Genomic DNA, 15802 nt, shown 5'->3' with positions numbered 1-15802 from the left:
GTCTGCCAGTCATTCTTTCAGAGTAAAAATCGTGTTTCATGAAAAAAGCAGTTAGTTCACCTTGCAATTCAATTGCATAAGTGCTTTCTTGCTTTTCCTGGAAACAATTCTTGTATTTGATAGGCAGCAGAAATGCTTTTAGTATACTTCCCATTTCACACACATGAAAAAAAAAGTGGTTAAGAATTAAGATGCAGTAAAATTAATTTTGTGGCTTCATTAAGAACACTGACTAGTGAAATTGAAACTGGCTTTTATTTTCCTTTTGGTAGGCTACGGTGATGCATTAACACTGTGAGCCACCAGTGCCTTGATTCAATACAATATAATACACTTCTACTAGTAGGATTATGTTTCAAGTTTTCACTTATTTCTTATTGGGAGAATAGGTGATATTAGTAAATCTTTGCTAAAAAAGACTGCTTCAGTAAAACCAATACATTTAGGGGCTGGAGCAATAGCACATCGGGTAGGTCATCTGCCTTGCACACAGCCGACCCGGGTTCGATTCCCAGCATCCCATATGGTCCCCTGAGCACCGCCACGGGTAATTCCTGAGTGCAGAGCTAGGAGCAACCCCTGCGCATTGCCGGGTGTGACACCAAAAAAAAAATTAAATTAAATAAAACCAATACATTTAAGAGTTAAACAGCTTCACAATTTCATTAAGATTAAAAAAAAATCATTGGGCTTGATGCTTACTATTTATCACTTGTGGCAAGGGGAAAGGTATGACATAGCTTTCAGAAAACTATGCATAAAAGTATAGCTGTACATGAAAGTGGTTCTCTTGGTGTGTTTGGGTTTCTTATCATTAACCTGGAGCATTTGGCAGTAGAAAAAGATGCAGATGAAGTCATAGCCAAATAATCTTGTTTAATGACTTTGGTTTTCACTGAGATTGGCAGAGGAGAATGGAGAAAGAAAAGCCAAACAAGTCATACTAGTATTCTGGAGTGGGGGATGGGGTGAGGGAGGGGGTAGGGGGTGATTAGGCCACACACATGCTTGGTGGCTACTCTTGCACTTCGGAGTCACTCCTGGCAATGCTCACGAAATGCCAAGGATCAAATTGAGGGTCAGCTGCATGCAAAGCAAGCCCTTAACCCTTATACTACCTTCTAGCCCATACTATTATTGTTATGCTATCCTGTCAGAATTCTTATATTACCTGGAACCTTAGTTCTAGAGAGAGAAAAACCACCATTTAATGTGTGCCTATAATTGAGCTACACTCTTTATTATTAATTTTTTTTTAATAGTACGGAGGGTGGGGGCACCGGGTGGTGCACAGAATTTACTCAGAGCTGGCTCTGTCTGTACTCAGAGATCATTCCTGGAAGTCTTAGGGGACCATAGGTGGTTCTGGGGATCAAAAACTGGGTCTTTCGACTGCATAAAAGACAAACACCCTGCATGAAAGACAAACGCCCAACCCATGGTACAGAGTGCTCTGGCCCTATCTTATTCAAATTCACAGCTGTCCTATAGGGTGGCCTTAACTATTTTGTTTTACACATGGAAAAACTTAGACGTTCAGAACCACCAGTCATTAAGTGACTACAGTGGCAATTAACACAGTCTCTTTTGCCTCTAAAAACTGAATACTCTTTTCTACATGCCAGTCTACTTCCAAACATAGTCTGATATATGTATATCCTAAATTTTTTTAAATCATTTGTCCTTTATTATCCTGATTATTTGTTAACCTAGTTAGACTACTTTTATTTGTTTGTTTGTCATATCCAGCAATGCTCAGGGGTTACTCCTGGCTCTGCACTCAAGAATTACTTCCAATGGTGCTTGGGGGAACATATGGAATGCCAGGGATCAAACCTGAGTTGGCCGTGAACAGAGCAAGCACCCTACCCGCTGTACTGCCTCTCTGACTCTTCTCTTTTTTTTTTTTTTTTTTGGTTCTGGAACCCACCTAGCAGTAGTAGAGGTGCTCACAGCAAGGATGGGAGGTCCACGTACGGTATCAGGGATAGAACCTGGCGTTTCTGCATGCAATGCATATATTTCAGTGCTTTGAGTTCTCTCCCTAGTCCTGTTCATTTTTACTTGGATAATTGAGTCAGTGCTTAAAGAGCATCATCAGTTTTCAGAGAAAGACATCTTAGGTTATCTAAGCCATGAGAGCTATGGTGTGCAGATTTCCACCACGGAGAGTGCCCACTAGGGTCTGCTTGCTATTTGTTGCCATGGGAAAATCTAATAATAAACTCTGTGACATTATCTAAATAACTGAGATATTAGGAATTTAAAAGATCTGATGTGATGAATTTTTCAACTTCCCAGAATACCAAAAGAGGAGTTGCCCCCAAACACCACTAGGTTGGCCCAAAAAGAAAAGACAAACAAACAAAAAAAATCTAGTCAGTTTAACCAATTTTAAGGAATATTATTATATACTGAGAAAACACAGATAATAAAGATCTCTTAAACATCAGCTAGTTGAAGTAGCTTTCAGAAATTTGTTTCCGTTATACAACCAAGAAGGGCAAAAGCTCCTGAAATATGTTCACTAGTACAGACTAATAGATGACTTATGGACAAAGTAAAGATTAAGGAATTCAGTAGAAAGAGGGCATTCCAGGTAGAAGGTACACAGCTCATGAGAAAAAAATTAGGAGCACAAGTACAACATATTTTGCTTACTCGGTTTTACCATAGGTACACAGGCTAGATAAGTCTTTAAAAGAAATACAAACTGGGGCTAGAGCGATAGCACAGTGGGCAGAACGTTTGCCTTGCAAGCGGCGAACCCGGGTTTGATTCCCAGCATCCCATATGGTCCCCCGAGCACCGCCAGGAGTGATTCCTGAGTGCAAAGCCAGGAGTAACCTCTGAGCATTGCTGGGTGTGACCCAAAAAGAAAAAAAAATCAATAAAAGAGGTACAAACTAACCCCCACAAGAACACTAGAAAGTAACAATCAAGAAAGATTGTGTGAGGGCTGGAGCAATAGCACAGCAGGTAGGGCGTTTGCCTTGCAAGCGGCCAACCCGGTTTTGATTCCCAGCATCCCATATGGTCCCCTGAGCACCACAAGGAGTAATTCTTGAGTGCATGAGCCAGGAGTAACCCCTGTGCATCGCTGGGTGTAACCCCCCCCATAAAAAAGATTGTGTGGTTGACATCATGAACCATTCTCAACCTGAATCCCCAAGCACATCCACACAATCTCAGTCAGACCCAGGCTCAAGTATTAGCATCTCTCTCTTTCCTGCTCTGCCAGGAAGATCAGCGCTTTCCATCTCCATCCTCCCCGTGCTATTGTCCATGTCTCCAATGTAGCATTTGCCCTGCTATGCTACAGTTCACGGGACAAGTCTGTATTATCACTGACTATAAGCCCCATGTGAGAATGAAATTTTTAGCTGGAGAGCTAACTCAACAGGCTGAGCACATGTTTTGCATGTAGGAGGCCAGGGCTCAATCAGCACTGAATGATCCCAGAACATTCCCAGAAATGACCCCTGAGCATGAGCCAGGGAATAGTCCCCAACCACCCTCCGGTGTGGCTCGGAAAAAAAAAAAAAAAAAAAGCAAGAGAACAGAATTTCAATTCTTGTAACCTATACTCCTCGCACTCCCTCACAGCATCTAGTAATTACTCAGGAGATACCCCTGAACAGATAGGTGTCTCAGATATATCTGTCATGCCCAAGATTACCAGCATCTTGGCCTTGAAATGTGCTGCAGTTGTAGTTTTATGTTCTTTGTTCTGCTTTATTTGTGACAACATAAAAAGAAATTTATACTGCAAGTATAAAATGAGTGAAGGGAGATGCAGCCCAGGACAATACTGAATAACAAAAGAATAATCTGACAGAAAAAGTAGAGGTAAACAATTCATAAGTGAAAAAAAAAAAAAAGACTGGCAGCTATCACACTAAGCATCAACTAAATATGTGCAGTGTTCCAAGTTCTTTGTTCTTCTTATCTGATCTTAATCCATAAAACAGCCCAACAATGGGGTGTTAGCTCCGTTTTACATGTGCACAAATAATTCGGCTCACTTTGCCACTCAGTCTCTGTAATAAGTTAAAGGTTAAAAAACAAAACAAAACTGAGAAGGAAATAAAAGTATTTGTCAAGATAATGAAGAACAAATATTATATACTGCATTTTCCACTTCAATAAAATTTACTTAATTATCTCATTTTGAGCTAGCCAGCAAAGTTAATGTGGTGCCAAGTCTCATAAATTCAAAGAGAAAAAAAATCCTGTTTAGCTCCTTCTCTTTCTTTCCCACAATATCCAATAATCTCCAAGTTTCAAGGGAAACTAAAATAACTTGCAAGTGTTCCTAAAGCAAATATAAGAAGATTTTTTTTTTTTTGAGGCTACACCCAGTGGTGCTCAGGGCTTTACTCCTGGTTCAGCATTCAGCATCCCCGGTGGGGCTGGAGGGACCATATGTGGGTGCTGAGGAGTGAGCCCCAGTCGGCTGCATGCAAGGCAAATACCCCACATCTGTTGTACTATTGCTCCGACTCCAACATAAAAAGCTTTTTATCCTTGTGTGGGTTATCCTGATTTTAGTTTCGTGAATCAGGGGCAAGAAAACAACCAAATAAATAATAGTTATATGATCCTTTACAGTTCAAAAAAGTATCTCACATTTGTTGTCTCATTTGTGTCCCATTTTACAGATAAGTAAAGCTTATCTGAAGATCCAACAGATTATTAATGAATTAGCATTTCAAATCTTGGGCAAAATTTTATTTATTTGTTTTTTGCTGTTTGGGTCATACCTTGAAATACTCAGCAGTTACTCCTGGCTCTGCACTCAGGAATTACTTCTGGCAGTGTTCAGGGGACTATAATGGGATGCCAGCAAATGAACCCGGGTCGGCCACATGCAAGGCAAATACCTTACCCGCTGTACTATTGCTCTGGCCCCAAACAAAAAATTTTCAGTGTTTAGGTTGCTGAGGCTACCCATTTCAGTGTTTGGGGGTCACTCCGCTGGTGCTGAGTGAGTGGACCATAACTATACCAAACTCAGGGTCCTGTATTCAAAAACATGTGTTCCGGCCTTTTGAACTATCTCCTTGAGTATATTCACAGTTTTCTATGTACATCAGATAACATACCATCCTGTACAATGAGATGAGGACCAGTGACACAGTTTGTCTTTCTGCAAAAAAAAAAAAAAGATGCATCAAAAATATGACCAAAAAGTTAAGTGACTTCCCAAAATGAAACGAAGCTCTAAACTGGTCAAAAAAAGAATTAGTAGCTAGTAAATAAGAAACAGCCAATGAGATAAAAGTTCAAAAACAGGGGCTGGAGCGATAGCACAGCAGGTAGGGCGTTTGCCTTGCATGCAGCTGACCCAGGTTCAATTCCCATCATCCCATATGGTCCCCTGAGCACCACCAGGAGTAATTCCTAAGTGCATGAGCCAGGAGTAACCCCTGAGCATTGCCGGGTGTGACCCAAAAAGAAAAAAAAGTTCAAAAACAGGTGAGCCACATCTGAATAATCAATCATTTGTAATTGCAAAGTGGCTTCCTCTTGCCATCTACAGAATACCCATATATTTTTAAGTATGTATATGCACACATATACTAAACAATACATGTAAGTAGAATTGTATTAGTAAAATAGTTACAAACAATAATTTTGTCAGTTTTTATTTTTGTCATTTATAATTTCAACCACGAGTATATATAAATAGTGAAATAAAGGTCTTTGAAAGGGCTGGGACTATGACTTAGCAGTAAAGCATATACCTTGCATGTAATATGGCTGTGAATTCGATCTCTGAAACCACAAAAATAATAAAACAGAAGTCAAAAGCTAAAAGAAACAGGGGGTCAGGGAGATAGTACAGTGGGTAGGACACCTGCCTTGCACATGAGCAACCAGAGTTCGATCCCCCAAGTACCACCAGAAGTAATTCCTGCTTGCAGAGCCAGGAATAACCCCTGATCATTGTCAGGTGTGGACCAAATAAATAAATAAAGCAGAGCAGAAAATACTGTGATTCAACTTACATAGAGCTGCCCAGGGTAAATGGCAACAAGAGTGCTTTTTCTTCTGGGGAGGGTTTCCCCAACAATAATAGGATCCTGAGGTACCAGTGAAACTAGGCCTATGGTGCCAGGTCTGACATGTTCAGATGACAGTGCAGGTCAGTGATGCTAGGAGCCATCAGGGCCCCACTGAGGCGGTGCATGGAGGCCACCACTGCTACATCTAGTGGTGCTTGGGGAAGGGAAGTTGTAGACAGTGGCAGGGATCAATCCCAGGGTCTTGCACTAACCTGGTAAAAGTCCCAACCCTTTGAGTTATTTCCCTTGTCCCAATTAATGTTTTGTTTTTGTTTGGAGCCACACCTGGCAATGTTCAGGGGTTACTCTTGGCTCTGCACTCAGAAATTACTTCTGAAGGTGCTCAGGGGACCATACGGGATGCCAGGAACTGAATCCAGGTTTGTCTAGCGAAGGGCAAGTAATCTACCTGCTCGACTATTGCTTCAACCCCCCAACAAATTTTTTTAATGAGTTACTATAATACACAGCTCAAGCTTTGCATATATCACCATATTTACTCTTCAAATGACCTTCAAAAAGTTCTTTTATGCTCACTATGCCCTGGATGATATCACTAGCAGAAAATGGTAGACAGATTTCAGAATCTACACTTTCTTTTTGAGGGGGTCTGAGCTATATTCAGGACCCTTATGCCATGCCAAGAATCAAACCCAGGGCTCCTGCATTTAAAACATGCACTCCAACCCTTTGAGTTATCTCCCAAGTTGCCAGAACCCACACTCTCAACCCACGTTAGTTTTGTCTCACTTTTCTCACTATATTTCTATTGTCTATTTCTCTCCCACACACTGAAAGTTCTTTAATGACGGGTTTTGTTCATATTTACTTCCCCTGGCATTTCACAAGCAATATGTAAACAAATACTGAACAAATATTCCAAATATGTATGCAGTTTTCAGAATATAAGCTTATTTCACAACATAAATTAATTTGCTATTCCACTACTCATAAAATACAAACTTTTTTTCCATTTTAACCAAATTTAAGTGCAAAATTCAGTGAAGTTACTTTCACAATATTACACAATCATTAGCACTAAGTTTGAAAGGTTCGAGTATCTTTACTGAAATTATTCAGGTACCAAATGATGGAATAGGAATTTGAACCCGAACTTTTGACCCCTTAATTCCTAGTCTAGCAATTTACTCAAATGCCTGTCCACCAATACATCCATCTGCTTTCTCCTTCTCACCAATATACCTAGAGAATCAAATGACACAGAAGTACTAAAAAAAAAAAATGCTTTATACACATCTGTAGAGGAAGAAAACCCATCAAGTGATTTTTCATTTTGAGTTTTCAAAAGCTACAACTTTAATATAAACAACCCATCTTTTAAATCAAACCTGCAGATCCACAAAAGTAATGTCTGGACCCCTGAGGAAAGCTATATGGAGAAATGCTTACATTAGTTAGATTATACTTTCATCAAATTACACGTAACTACTCAAACCTGAACTATTCAAATCAAATGATTTCTTTCTCTCTCTCTCTCTCTCTTTTATTTTTTTAAACTTGTATGAAGACACCATGATTTACAAAGTTGTTCATAATGGTTATTTCAGGCATGAAATATTCCCTACCAATCCCACTACCAATGTCCCCTTCCCGCCACCAATGTCCTCAGGATCCCTCCCACCATCCTAACTGGCCCAGTCTCCCCATTTGGCAGGGATAGCCTGAAATTCTTTTTGCTTTGTTTTGGGGCCACAAAACATTCTGAAAAATTATTTTGTTTGTTTTGTATTTGGCCCATACCTGGCAATGCTCAGGGCTTACTCCTGGCTCTACACTCAGGAATGAATACTCTTGGCGGTGCTCGGAGAACTGTATGGGATGCTGGGTATAGGATACTGGGGATTGAACCTGGGGCGGTTGAATGCAAGGCAAGCACCTTACCCACTGTACTATCTCTCCAGCCCCCAGCCAAGATTTCTTATAACAAAACACTTTCAATTCTAAGTTCAACCTTTCATCATCAGCCCATTTTTTATTTTGTTTATTGTTTTGGGGTTACACTCAAAGGTGCTCAGGGCTTACTCTGGCTTTAAGAGTAAGGGATCACTCCTGCCAGGCTTGGGGGACCATATTGGGTGCTGGGGATCAAAGGCACCAGGTAGGTCACATGCTAGACAAACACCTAGCACCTGCAGTACTATCACTACTGTATCAGCCCATTTTGAAACTACCCCCCAACACACACATAAAAAAGGGTTCTAAATACTGAGTATTTTAATATGCTCAACTGGAAAAGCCAAGGAAAATGGCTTCTGAGATAAACTCTAAAATATAAAAATAGTTATTTCTATCCCATTGGTGCCAATTTTATCCTCTTTACATCACTCCCACTTTTTTTCTGCCTGAGCCCTAATCAACAGCCACTTGATGTTTAACTTATCATAGTTAATGCAATTAAGTCCAGAAAGTTACTTCCCTAAAGATGATTCCTCCATGCACATCCCCCTCCACCTTCCATCCAGCATCACCAAGAGAATGAGCATGTGTCTTTAAATAAAATTCCTGATGAATAGATGGAGATAATTATCTTCAGTGTTTTGTTTTTGTTTTTTCTGGGGAGCAAACCCAGGACCTCACACATGCAATGCAGGTGCTCTTCTGCTGAGCTATATTCCCCAGTTGGAGACCACTGTTTTTCTAGTAATGCAATGTGCCTGTATCAACACCATCATCTAAAAATATATATTTTTTAAATTTTTTACACACTTTATCTATCCATATCTGATATAATGCTACCTGTATACCTTGAGAAGCATATTCAGTATACAGAAATAAGTCTGATTATTTCAAATCTTATCATGTAGTGTCAAGAAAGAATCAAATGAAAAACTCCATCAATACCAATCCATCTCACAATGAATATTTATGACATTTCCATATTTCCTGTCTTCCCTCTGTTTACATAAATCCGAGTGCCAAGATTCATCTCAGGATTATTAGCCTGCAATACAATGATGGGCCTAATTGCCTTGCAAACCAGGACACCAATAAATGGAGTCTTCAAGCAATCAATTTTAAGAGGAAGAAAAAAAGGCCTAAGCTCTTTCTGTATGTTGCCTGACTAGGAAATACATTCAATCTCATATCTTTTCAGTCTAATTCATCAGTTCCAAAGCAAGAAATGCTTCCTTTACTATCTAAAGCGTTTCAAATCTATTACATTCCAAATTCCAGGGCTAATTTTTCAACACACCAAGGGGCGGGCAGAAAGAAGGCAGGGACATTATATGTAAAGCAAATGATCTCATTCCAGTCTTCTCCACCTTTAGTTTGGGAGAGGGTTTTTTTGCCCCCCAACTTTTGTTTTCAGGATCCTTGAATTACAGAAGATGCTCCTCCTCTGTAATTAACTGCAACCCCTCCCAAATTTCCCCTTCGGGAGGATTTTCTTCCCCAGGACACTGGTATAAATGAAACTAACACGAGAAATGAACAAGCCTGTAACATACGGTCTCGTCCTCCCGTCGGGTCCCCTCCGGCTGGTAGCCCTGCCCCCATCCCGGCCTCCCAAGCCGCTCATCTAGGTCCAAGCCGTCTGGAGTCTCGCGCGTCCTTCCAATACTTCCTCCCCAGAATCATCCAAGTCCCCCTTTCCAGCCCCGGGTCCCGGCCCCTCTGCATCCCCTCTGCCATCCCTACCAACTCCGGGGGTCTCCTTCCCCCTTCTTCCCCAGTGACCTCACCACCGGCAACCACCTCTCCAGTTCGACCTGCTCATCTCAGACATTCCTTCCTCCCCATTTCCACCCCGCCCCCCCCCCCCCCCCGCCACCTTGGCCAAGGGCCGTGAGGACGCCAAGCCCCAACCCTGCACGGCGACCGTCGCTATTCTTTCCGTGCAGCCAGCCCAAGGATGTCTTCTGTGCCCTCTGCTCCGGCAGGGCGCTCTAAGGACGCCCCTTCCAGGAGTTCCGAGATGCCCCCGCCCCCCACATCCCTGCACACTGTGCCCCCCAACCCCAATTTCCATCTCGGTCCATCCATTTTGGGCCTTCTCGTTTACCCGCTGCTGCCCGGTCCCCACACGCCCATCAGCGTCCATCCAACCTCGCCGAGCACTCCGCAGGAGAGCCCCTAACGCCACCTCCTCTGCACTCCTCGCCCCTGCCGTGCCTTAAGTCTCCACAAATTCCACTACCCCTGGAGAGCGGGTGCCCGCTCCAAGCGGGGGGTCTCAACCCCGCGCCCCGACCACCTCTCAGCCTGGCCTCGGTGCACCCCGTCTTCCCACTGCCCCCACCCGCAACACCCCTCGCTATCGAAAGCCCCCTCCCACCCCGCACCCCGGCGCGGATCCCAAGCTGTCAACCGCTCCGACGACCCCCGAGCCCCCCCGCTCATTCAATCCCCTCCCCCATTGAGAGCTAGCCCCCTCGGGAACCGGCTCCAATCCCACCCCGACCCCCGCCCCCGCCCCTCGCGCCCGGCCCAGGTGGGCCATTCTCCATGAAAAGTCCCCTTCCCTCGGCGCGGCCCCCCCCCCCCGCCCCAACCTGCCGGGGTCCCACCCTCAGCCCACCCCGCTCCCGGACAAGTCTCGCCCGGAGCCCGCCGTTCCAGCGCGACCTCAGCCCCTTCCCCCAACCCGCGCGGGGTGCTCCGCGGGCCCCGCTCCCATTCTCCCGGGACCACCGGCCCAGGCTCGCGGGGGCGCGGACCCCGGAGCTAGGGGTGGGGGGGGTCTCTCCTCACCGGCGAGCCGCTGCAGGCGAGAACGGCGGCGGCTGAGGCGACGATGCCCTTGTCTCCTCCCGAGGCTGCGAGCGGCGACGCTCTCGCTCCCTCGCCCGCGTCCAGGAAGGCGGCGGCGGATGGCGCGCAGAGACGGGGAGCCTCCTCCTCAGCGCCTCGGCTCCGAATTCTCTGCAGTCGCCGCCGAGCAGCCCGACGGTGGGGGGAGGGGACGCCCGGCTGCGGCCCAGGGAGGAGGGGGCGGAGGGAGGGGGCGGGGAACCGCTGAGAAGGGCGGGGAAGGAGGAGCCGGCGCGGCACCGCGACACGTCCCGCCGCCTCGGCGCGCCCGGACTACAACTCCCGACGTGCCTCGCTCCGGCCCGCGCGCGGCCTGCGCCTCCCGCCGCCTGCCCAATGCCGGCGGGCCGCGCCCTCTGCGGCCGGGGACAATGGAATCCAGCCAGCCGGAGGCCAGCGGTTTTTCGTGCTTTCAAGGGCGGCTTGTTTGGAAAGCGGAGCTGCCCCGCGGCACCACGCCTCAGCGGCGGTGTTGGAAAGGCCCGGCTGCCGTCTCCTGCGGCGCGCGCGCATGAGCCCCTCCCCCCCGCCCTCCGCACCGCCGCCCTGTGGACTACATTTCCCAGCATGCCTCGCGGCCTCCCGCCCTTCTTCCGGACCCTTCTCACAGCGGGTACTACAGTTCCCAGGGAGTTTGGTCTCTGCAAAACGCTGGGAGATGCAGTTCTGCAATTCTCAGCTCTTCCTCCATGTTAAGAAAGAAACGTGAAAGGAGTAAGGGAAGGGCTATGCCAACCCACCGAGGACAGGCCTAAATTAGCTAGGATAGCTCACCTGTGAGTCGACTTTCTTTATCATCCTCTTTGCCGCCGTCTCAGCCAGAACTACCGCAGCAAATGGTGGCCGCAAATCTGAGGTTGATTTGGCAGTCTGAATCCAAATACAAAAGGCCTTTTTCTGAACGCAACTACATTACTTTTTTTTTTTTTAAGAGTTTACCTTAAGTAGGTCAGCAAGTACTGGGATTTAGCTCAATTGGTAGAGCTCAGGCTGTCGCAGGTGAAACCCAGGGTTGAACATGTAATCACCAAAAAGAACAATTTGGATAAAATGAGTGCACAAGGTTATTATATGAGGTTGTGATTGCTGCGGGGGGAGGGGGACACGTAAGTTATACACAAACACAACGATGCAGCACTAAGCAACCATTTAAGATTATGATAGATTTATTGACATCTATTCACAGTTTATTCTCGAGAGGAAAAAAATTGATTACAGACTAGCATGTTTAGAATGGTCCAGTTTTTTCTGACGATATAAATAGATTTGAGATGTTACCAATAATTTAATAATCTTGAAGAAAAGGATATTAGATTTCAAGTATTTTTATTTTGTCTGAATTGTTTAAAATTAGTTCTTTTTAAGCTATGACTTTTTAATACATATAGAATTTCCAACTCCAGCAGCCTCCTTTTTGCTGCCTGAAACTTTCCTAGGCTTCCTGTCGCCCTCAAAGGTACCCCAGGTCTGTCTGGTTTTCTGTTAACTCAACAGTTCCACTATTAAAACAAATAATGGTGATCAGTTGCAATTTGTAAAAACACTAAATAGAGAACATTTTCTCAAATTCTCAAATTTTATTGCCTCTTAAAATTTTCCTTCTTGTCTGTCCATACTCATAGTCTCTTTGTTGAAACTGCTTTCCATAGAACAGATCTTAACATCAGATTTTCCTTATATCAATTCTTGCAGCAGTGTTTAAGAGCCAGTGATGACTTTGTGGAGGATGAGGGGGAAAGATAGTTATTGTCAAGGGTCAACAATGTTCCACTTACACAAACCATCTATCAACTGAATAAAAAAAAATTCAATTGAAGTAAAATTATGACATAATACTTCTCAGAAGACATCATTAAAAATCAACAGATGGGGACCAGACCAGAGCGATAATGGGTAGGGCATTTGCCTTGTGTGCAGTCAACCCAGGTTAATTCCGGCACCCCATATTGTTTCCAGAGCACCCCCCCAACCCTCGCAAATCAACATCTATATAAACTACATTTACGACTAAGAGGTCAGTGAGATAGTATAGCGGGTAAGGTGCTCGCCTTGCATGCGGCTGATCCAGATTCAATCCTTGGTGTCCCATAGAGTATCCTGAACACTGCTTAGGAGTGATCCTTAAGTACAGGTGCAGGAGTAAGCCCTAAGCATTGCCAGGGGAGGCCCAAAACCAAAAAATAAAATAGACTCACCACTAAAATTTCATTCTTTCCTTCACCATACAACTAAACCCTCTACTTGATTTATTCTTCCTACTACCCCGTTTTCTTTCTGGGAAACTTAAAGTTTTCAAAATAACATGCTGAATTATTTTTTCCTGGGGCCTGGGATGCAGGTCAGGGATGGAGTAGATGCTTTTGCACATTACTAGGCTGTGAGTTAACCCCAGCACCACACAAACTAAAATTTTATTTCCTCTGTGTCTATCTCTCCTAGAAGATAGAAGATTGGTATCAGCTGATCACTGGTTTAGCATAAGTTCTGTATCTGATGACAGCATTTAGATTTTTAATGGTGGGGAAGGGTGCTCAAGGGGTCTTTACAGGTCTCTTACAAGTAGAGCATGACATTTCACCTATGAAGTTACATCCCGGCCTCTTGGTATTTTATATTTTATCTAAAATTATTAGATAATTTATCTAATAATAATAGATAAATGGTCTAGAACACTATTATTCCTTGGTGTTCTAGACAATCACTATGGGACGCTCAAGCTTCACTAGCCGGTTGGTTGGAGAACCACAGGCCCACTGGAGAAAGCCCTGGTGTCAGATCAGTGATTAACAGGTTCTGTAGTCCTGTGGCAGCCAGTCTTTGGAACCGCACCCCACTGAACTCACTCCTCTCCTACCCCTTACAATTCACTTTGCCCCACACATAAGGCACTGACTTTTTCTAATCTCCTAACTTATTTTTCATCCTATTCTCCTGGCCTTAAGTTCCCAGGTCCCACCAGCCTCCCAAAGTTCTAGCCCTTCTGCCACTTTTTCTAGCAATAGAAAAAAATGGAGCCAGAGAGCGTTCAATGGGTCGAGCACGTGCTTAGTCCAGATTTGACCCCTGATACCACCTGGTCACCACAGAGAGTGACCCATAATCACAGAGTGGGGTATAAGCCCTATTTGGGAGTGACCCCAAAACAAAAGAACAAGAGCACAAAAGAATTAGACAAGTGCCTCTAACAGGGTCACTAAGTGGGCACAAGTCTTTTCCCCTGGCTAAGGACAGGCCATACCTCTTCTAAACCCTTTAGGCTCTTTCTTCTCCTTTCCCCTATTTCTCCTACTGGCAGAAAGTGGGGGGCTAGTGTCAGATTAGAAGGGGTCTGGTCTATCCAGGGATAAAGCCTAAGATGAATTAGGAAGGAGGCTTACCAGACAAGGTATGTGAGAATGAGATCTTAAGTGAGATTTTTCCACGGCAGTGCTAAGTGAGATTAAGTAGTTCTCTTAACTATTCTGAATGTCAATGTTTACATCTGTAAAATGGAAGGAATGCTTCCTACACTGTTCCTCGTAAGTTTCTTAGCTGAATCCAACAAAACAATGGGGTATTGAAGGTATTTGGAAGACTATAAAGTGCCAAATAGTCCAAACTCTTCTTCTATTTTTATTTTTAATGAATTACAGTTACAGGGGCCGGAGCGATAGCACAGTGAGTAGGGCATTTGCCTTGCATGCGGCCGACTCAGGTTCGATCCCCGGCATCCCATATGGTCACCCAACCACTACCAGGAGTGTGGTTCCTGACTGCAAAGCCAGGAGTAACCCCTGAGCATTGCCGGATGTGACCCAAAAAGCAAAAAAATAAATGAATTACAGTTATAGACTTAGAAACTTTTGTGATTATGTTTCAGTCATACAATGATTGAGTACCCATCCCTCCACCAGTGCCCATTCTCTACCACCAATATTCCCAGTATCCCTCCTGCCACCCTTTCCCCATCCCCTCCTGCCTCTGTGGCAGACACGTTCCGTTTTACTCTCTCTCTCCGTTTGGGTGTTATGGACAAACCCTTCTTCTAATTTGAGAATTTCCTCTACAGATCCCTGCCAAGTCTTGGCAGGTAAACTTTTCACTCAGACTTAAATCATTATTAATGAATTAATTAAAATATTTAAGGAGTTTATTCCATGGAACCAATTAAATTAGAACAGTTTCTACATAGCACGGTTAAACAATGTCATATTGTTGTAGATTTATTTTTCTATATAATATTTTCTTTTGGCGGGTCACACCCAGCAATGCTCAGATTATTCCTGGCTCTGCACTCAAAAATTACTCCTGGCAGTGTTCAGGGGACCATATTGGGATGCCAGGGATCAAGCCCCAGTAGTCTATCTGCAAAGCAAATGCTCTCCCCTCTTCTACTATTGGTCCCGCCCCCTTTTCCATATATTTTCATCAAAATATATTCTTAGGAGGGGAAGCAGAGAGAGAGAGTACAGGAACTGAGGCATTTACCTTGCATGCAGGCCACCCTTTTTGATCCGAGCCACTATAGTGTCCTTGAGGATCACTGGGTAAGACCCTCAAATCCCTCAAAAATATATAGATTTATCAGGGGGCTCAAGCAATAGTACAGTAGGTAGGGCACAACCTTGACTGGGGATGACCAGGTTTGATCCCTGCTACCCTATATGGTCCCCCAACTTCTGCCAGGAGTGATCCCTGAGTGCAGAGCCGGCCCTGAGTAAGTCCTGAGCACTAATGGGTGTGGCCCCCCAACAAAACAAAGATATAATCTTCTCTGTTTTGGGGTTTCACCTAAGTGCTGAGGACTTACTCCTGGCTCTGTGCTTAGGGATCACTCCTGGCTGCGCTCAGAAAACAATACAAGGTCCCAAGGATCAAACCAGGGTCAGCCACATGAAAAGCAATTGTTTTACCCTGTACTATCCCTCTGGCTCCAAAAAGTGATAAATTCTCTGAGGTCCTGAAAATAGCTAAGCAGTAGA

General features: G+C 44.4%; 1 protein-coding gene across 3 annotated transcripts in view; it reads right to left on the bottom strand.

The window, feature by feature from the left end:
* Positions 1-10914, bottom strand: part of FAM168A (family with sequence similarity 168 member A) — a 187170-nt gene extending 176256 nt beyond the window's left edge. The window contains exons 1-2 of one of the 3 annotated variants that reach the window (XM_055141780.1): positions 10782-10866; positions 5106-5149 (exon numbers count right to left, since the gene is read on the bottom strand). In XM_055141780.1, the coding sequence (XP_054997755.1) occupies positions 5106-5108 (3 nt within the window). In that variant the 5' untranslated portion in view covers positions 5109-5149; positions 10782-10866. Of the gene's footprint in view, positions 1-5105; positions 5150-10781 lie in introns of those variants that run through there. The other 2 variants (XM_012934934.2, XM_004618202.2) reach the window with 2 other exon arrangements.
* Between the last annotated feature and the right edge of the window lie 4888 nt (positions 10915-15802).

Source organism: Sorex araneus, chromosome 6 (genome assembly GCF_027595985.1).
Source record: "Sorex araneus isolate mSorAra2 chromosome 6, mSorAra2.pri, whole genome shotgun sequence".
In the NCBI taxonomy this organism is placed as follows: domain Eukaryota; kingdom Metazoa; phylum Chordata; class Mammalia; order Eulipotyphla; family Soricidae; genus Sorex; species Sorex araneus.
This window is presented reverse-complemented; position numbering and strand designations above follow the sequence as displayed.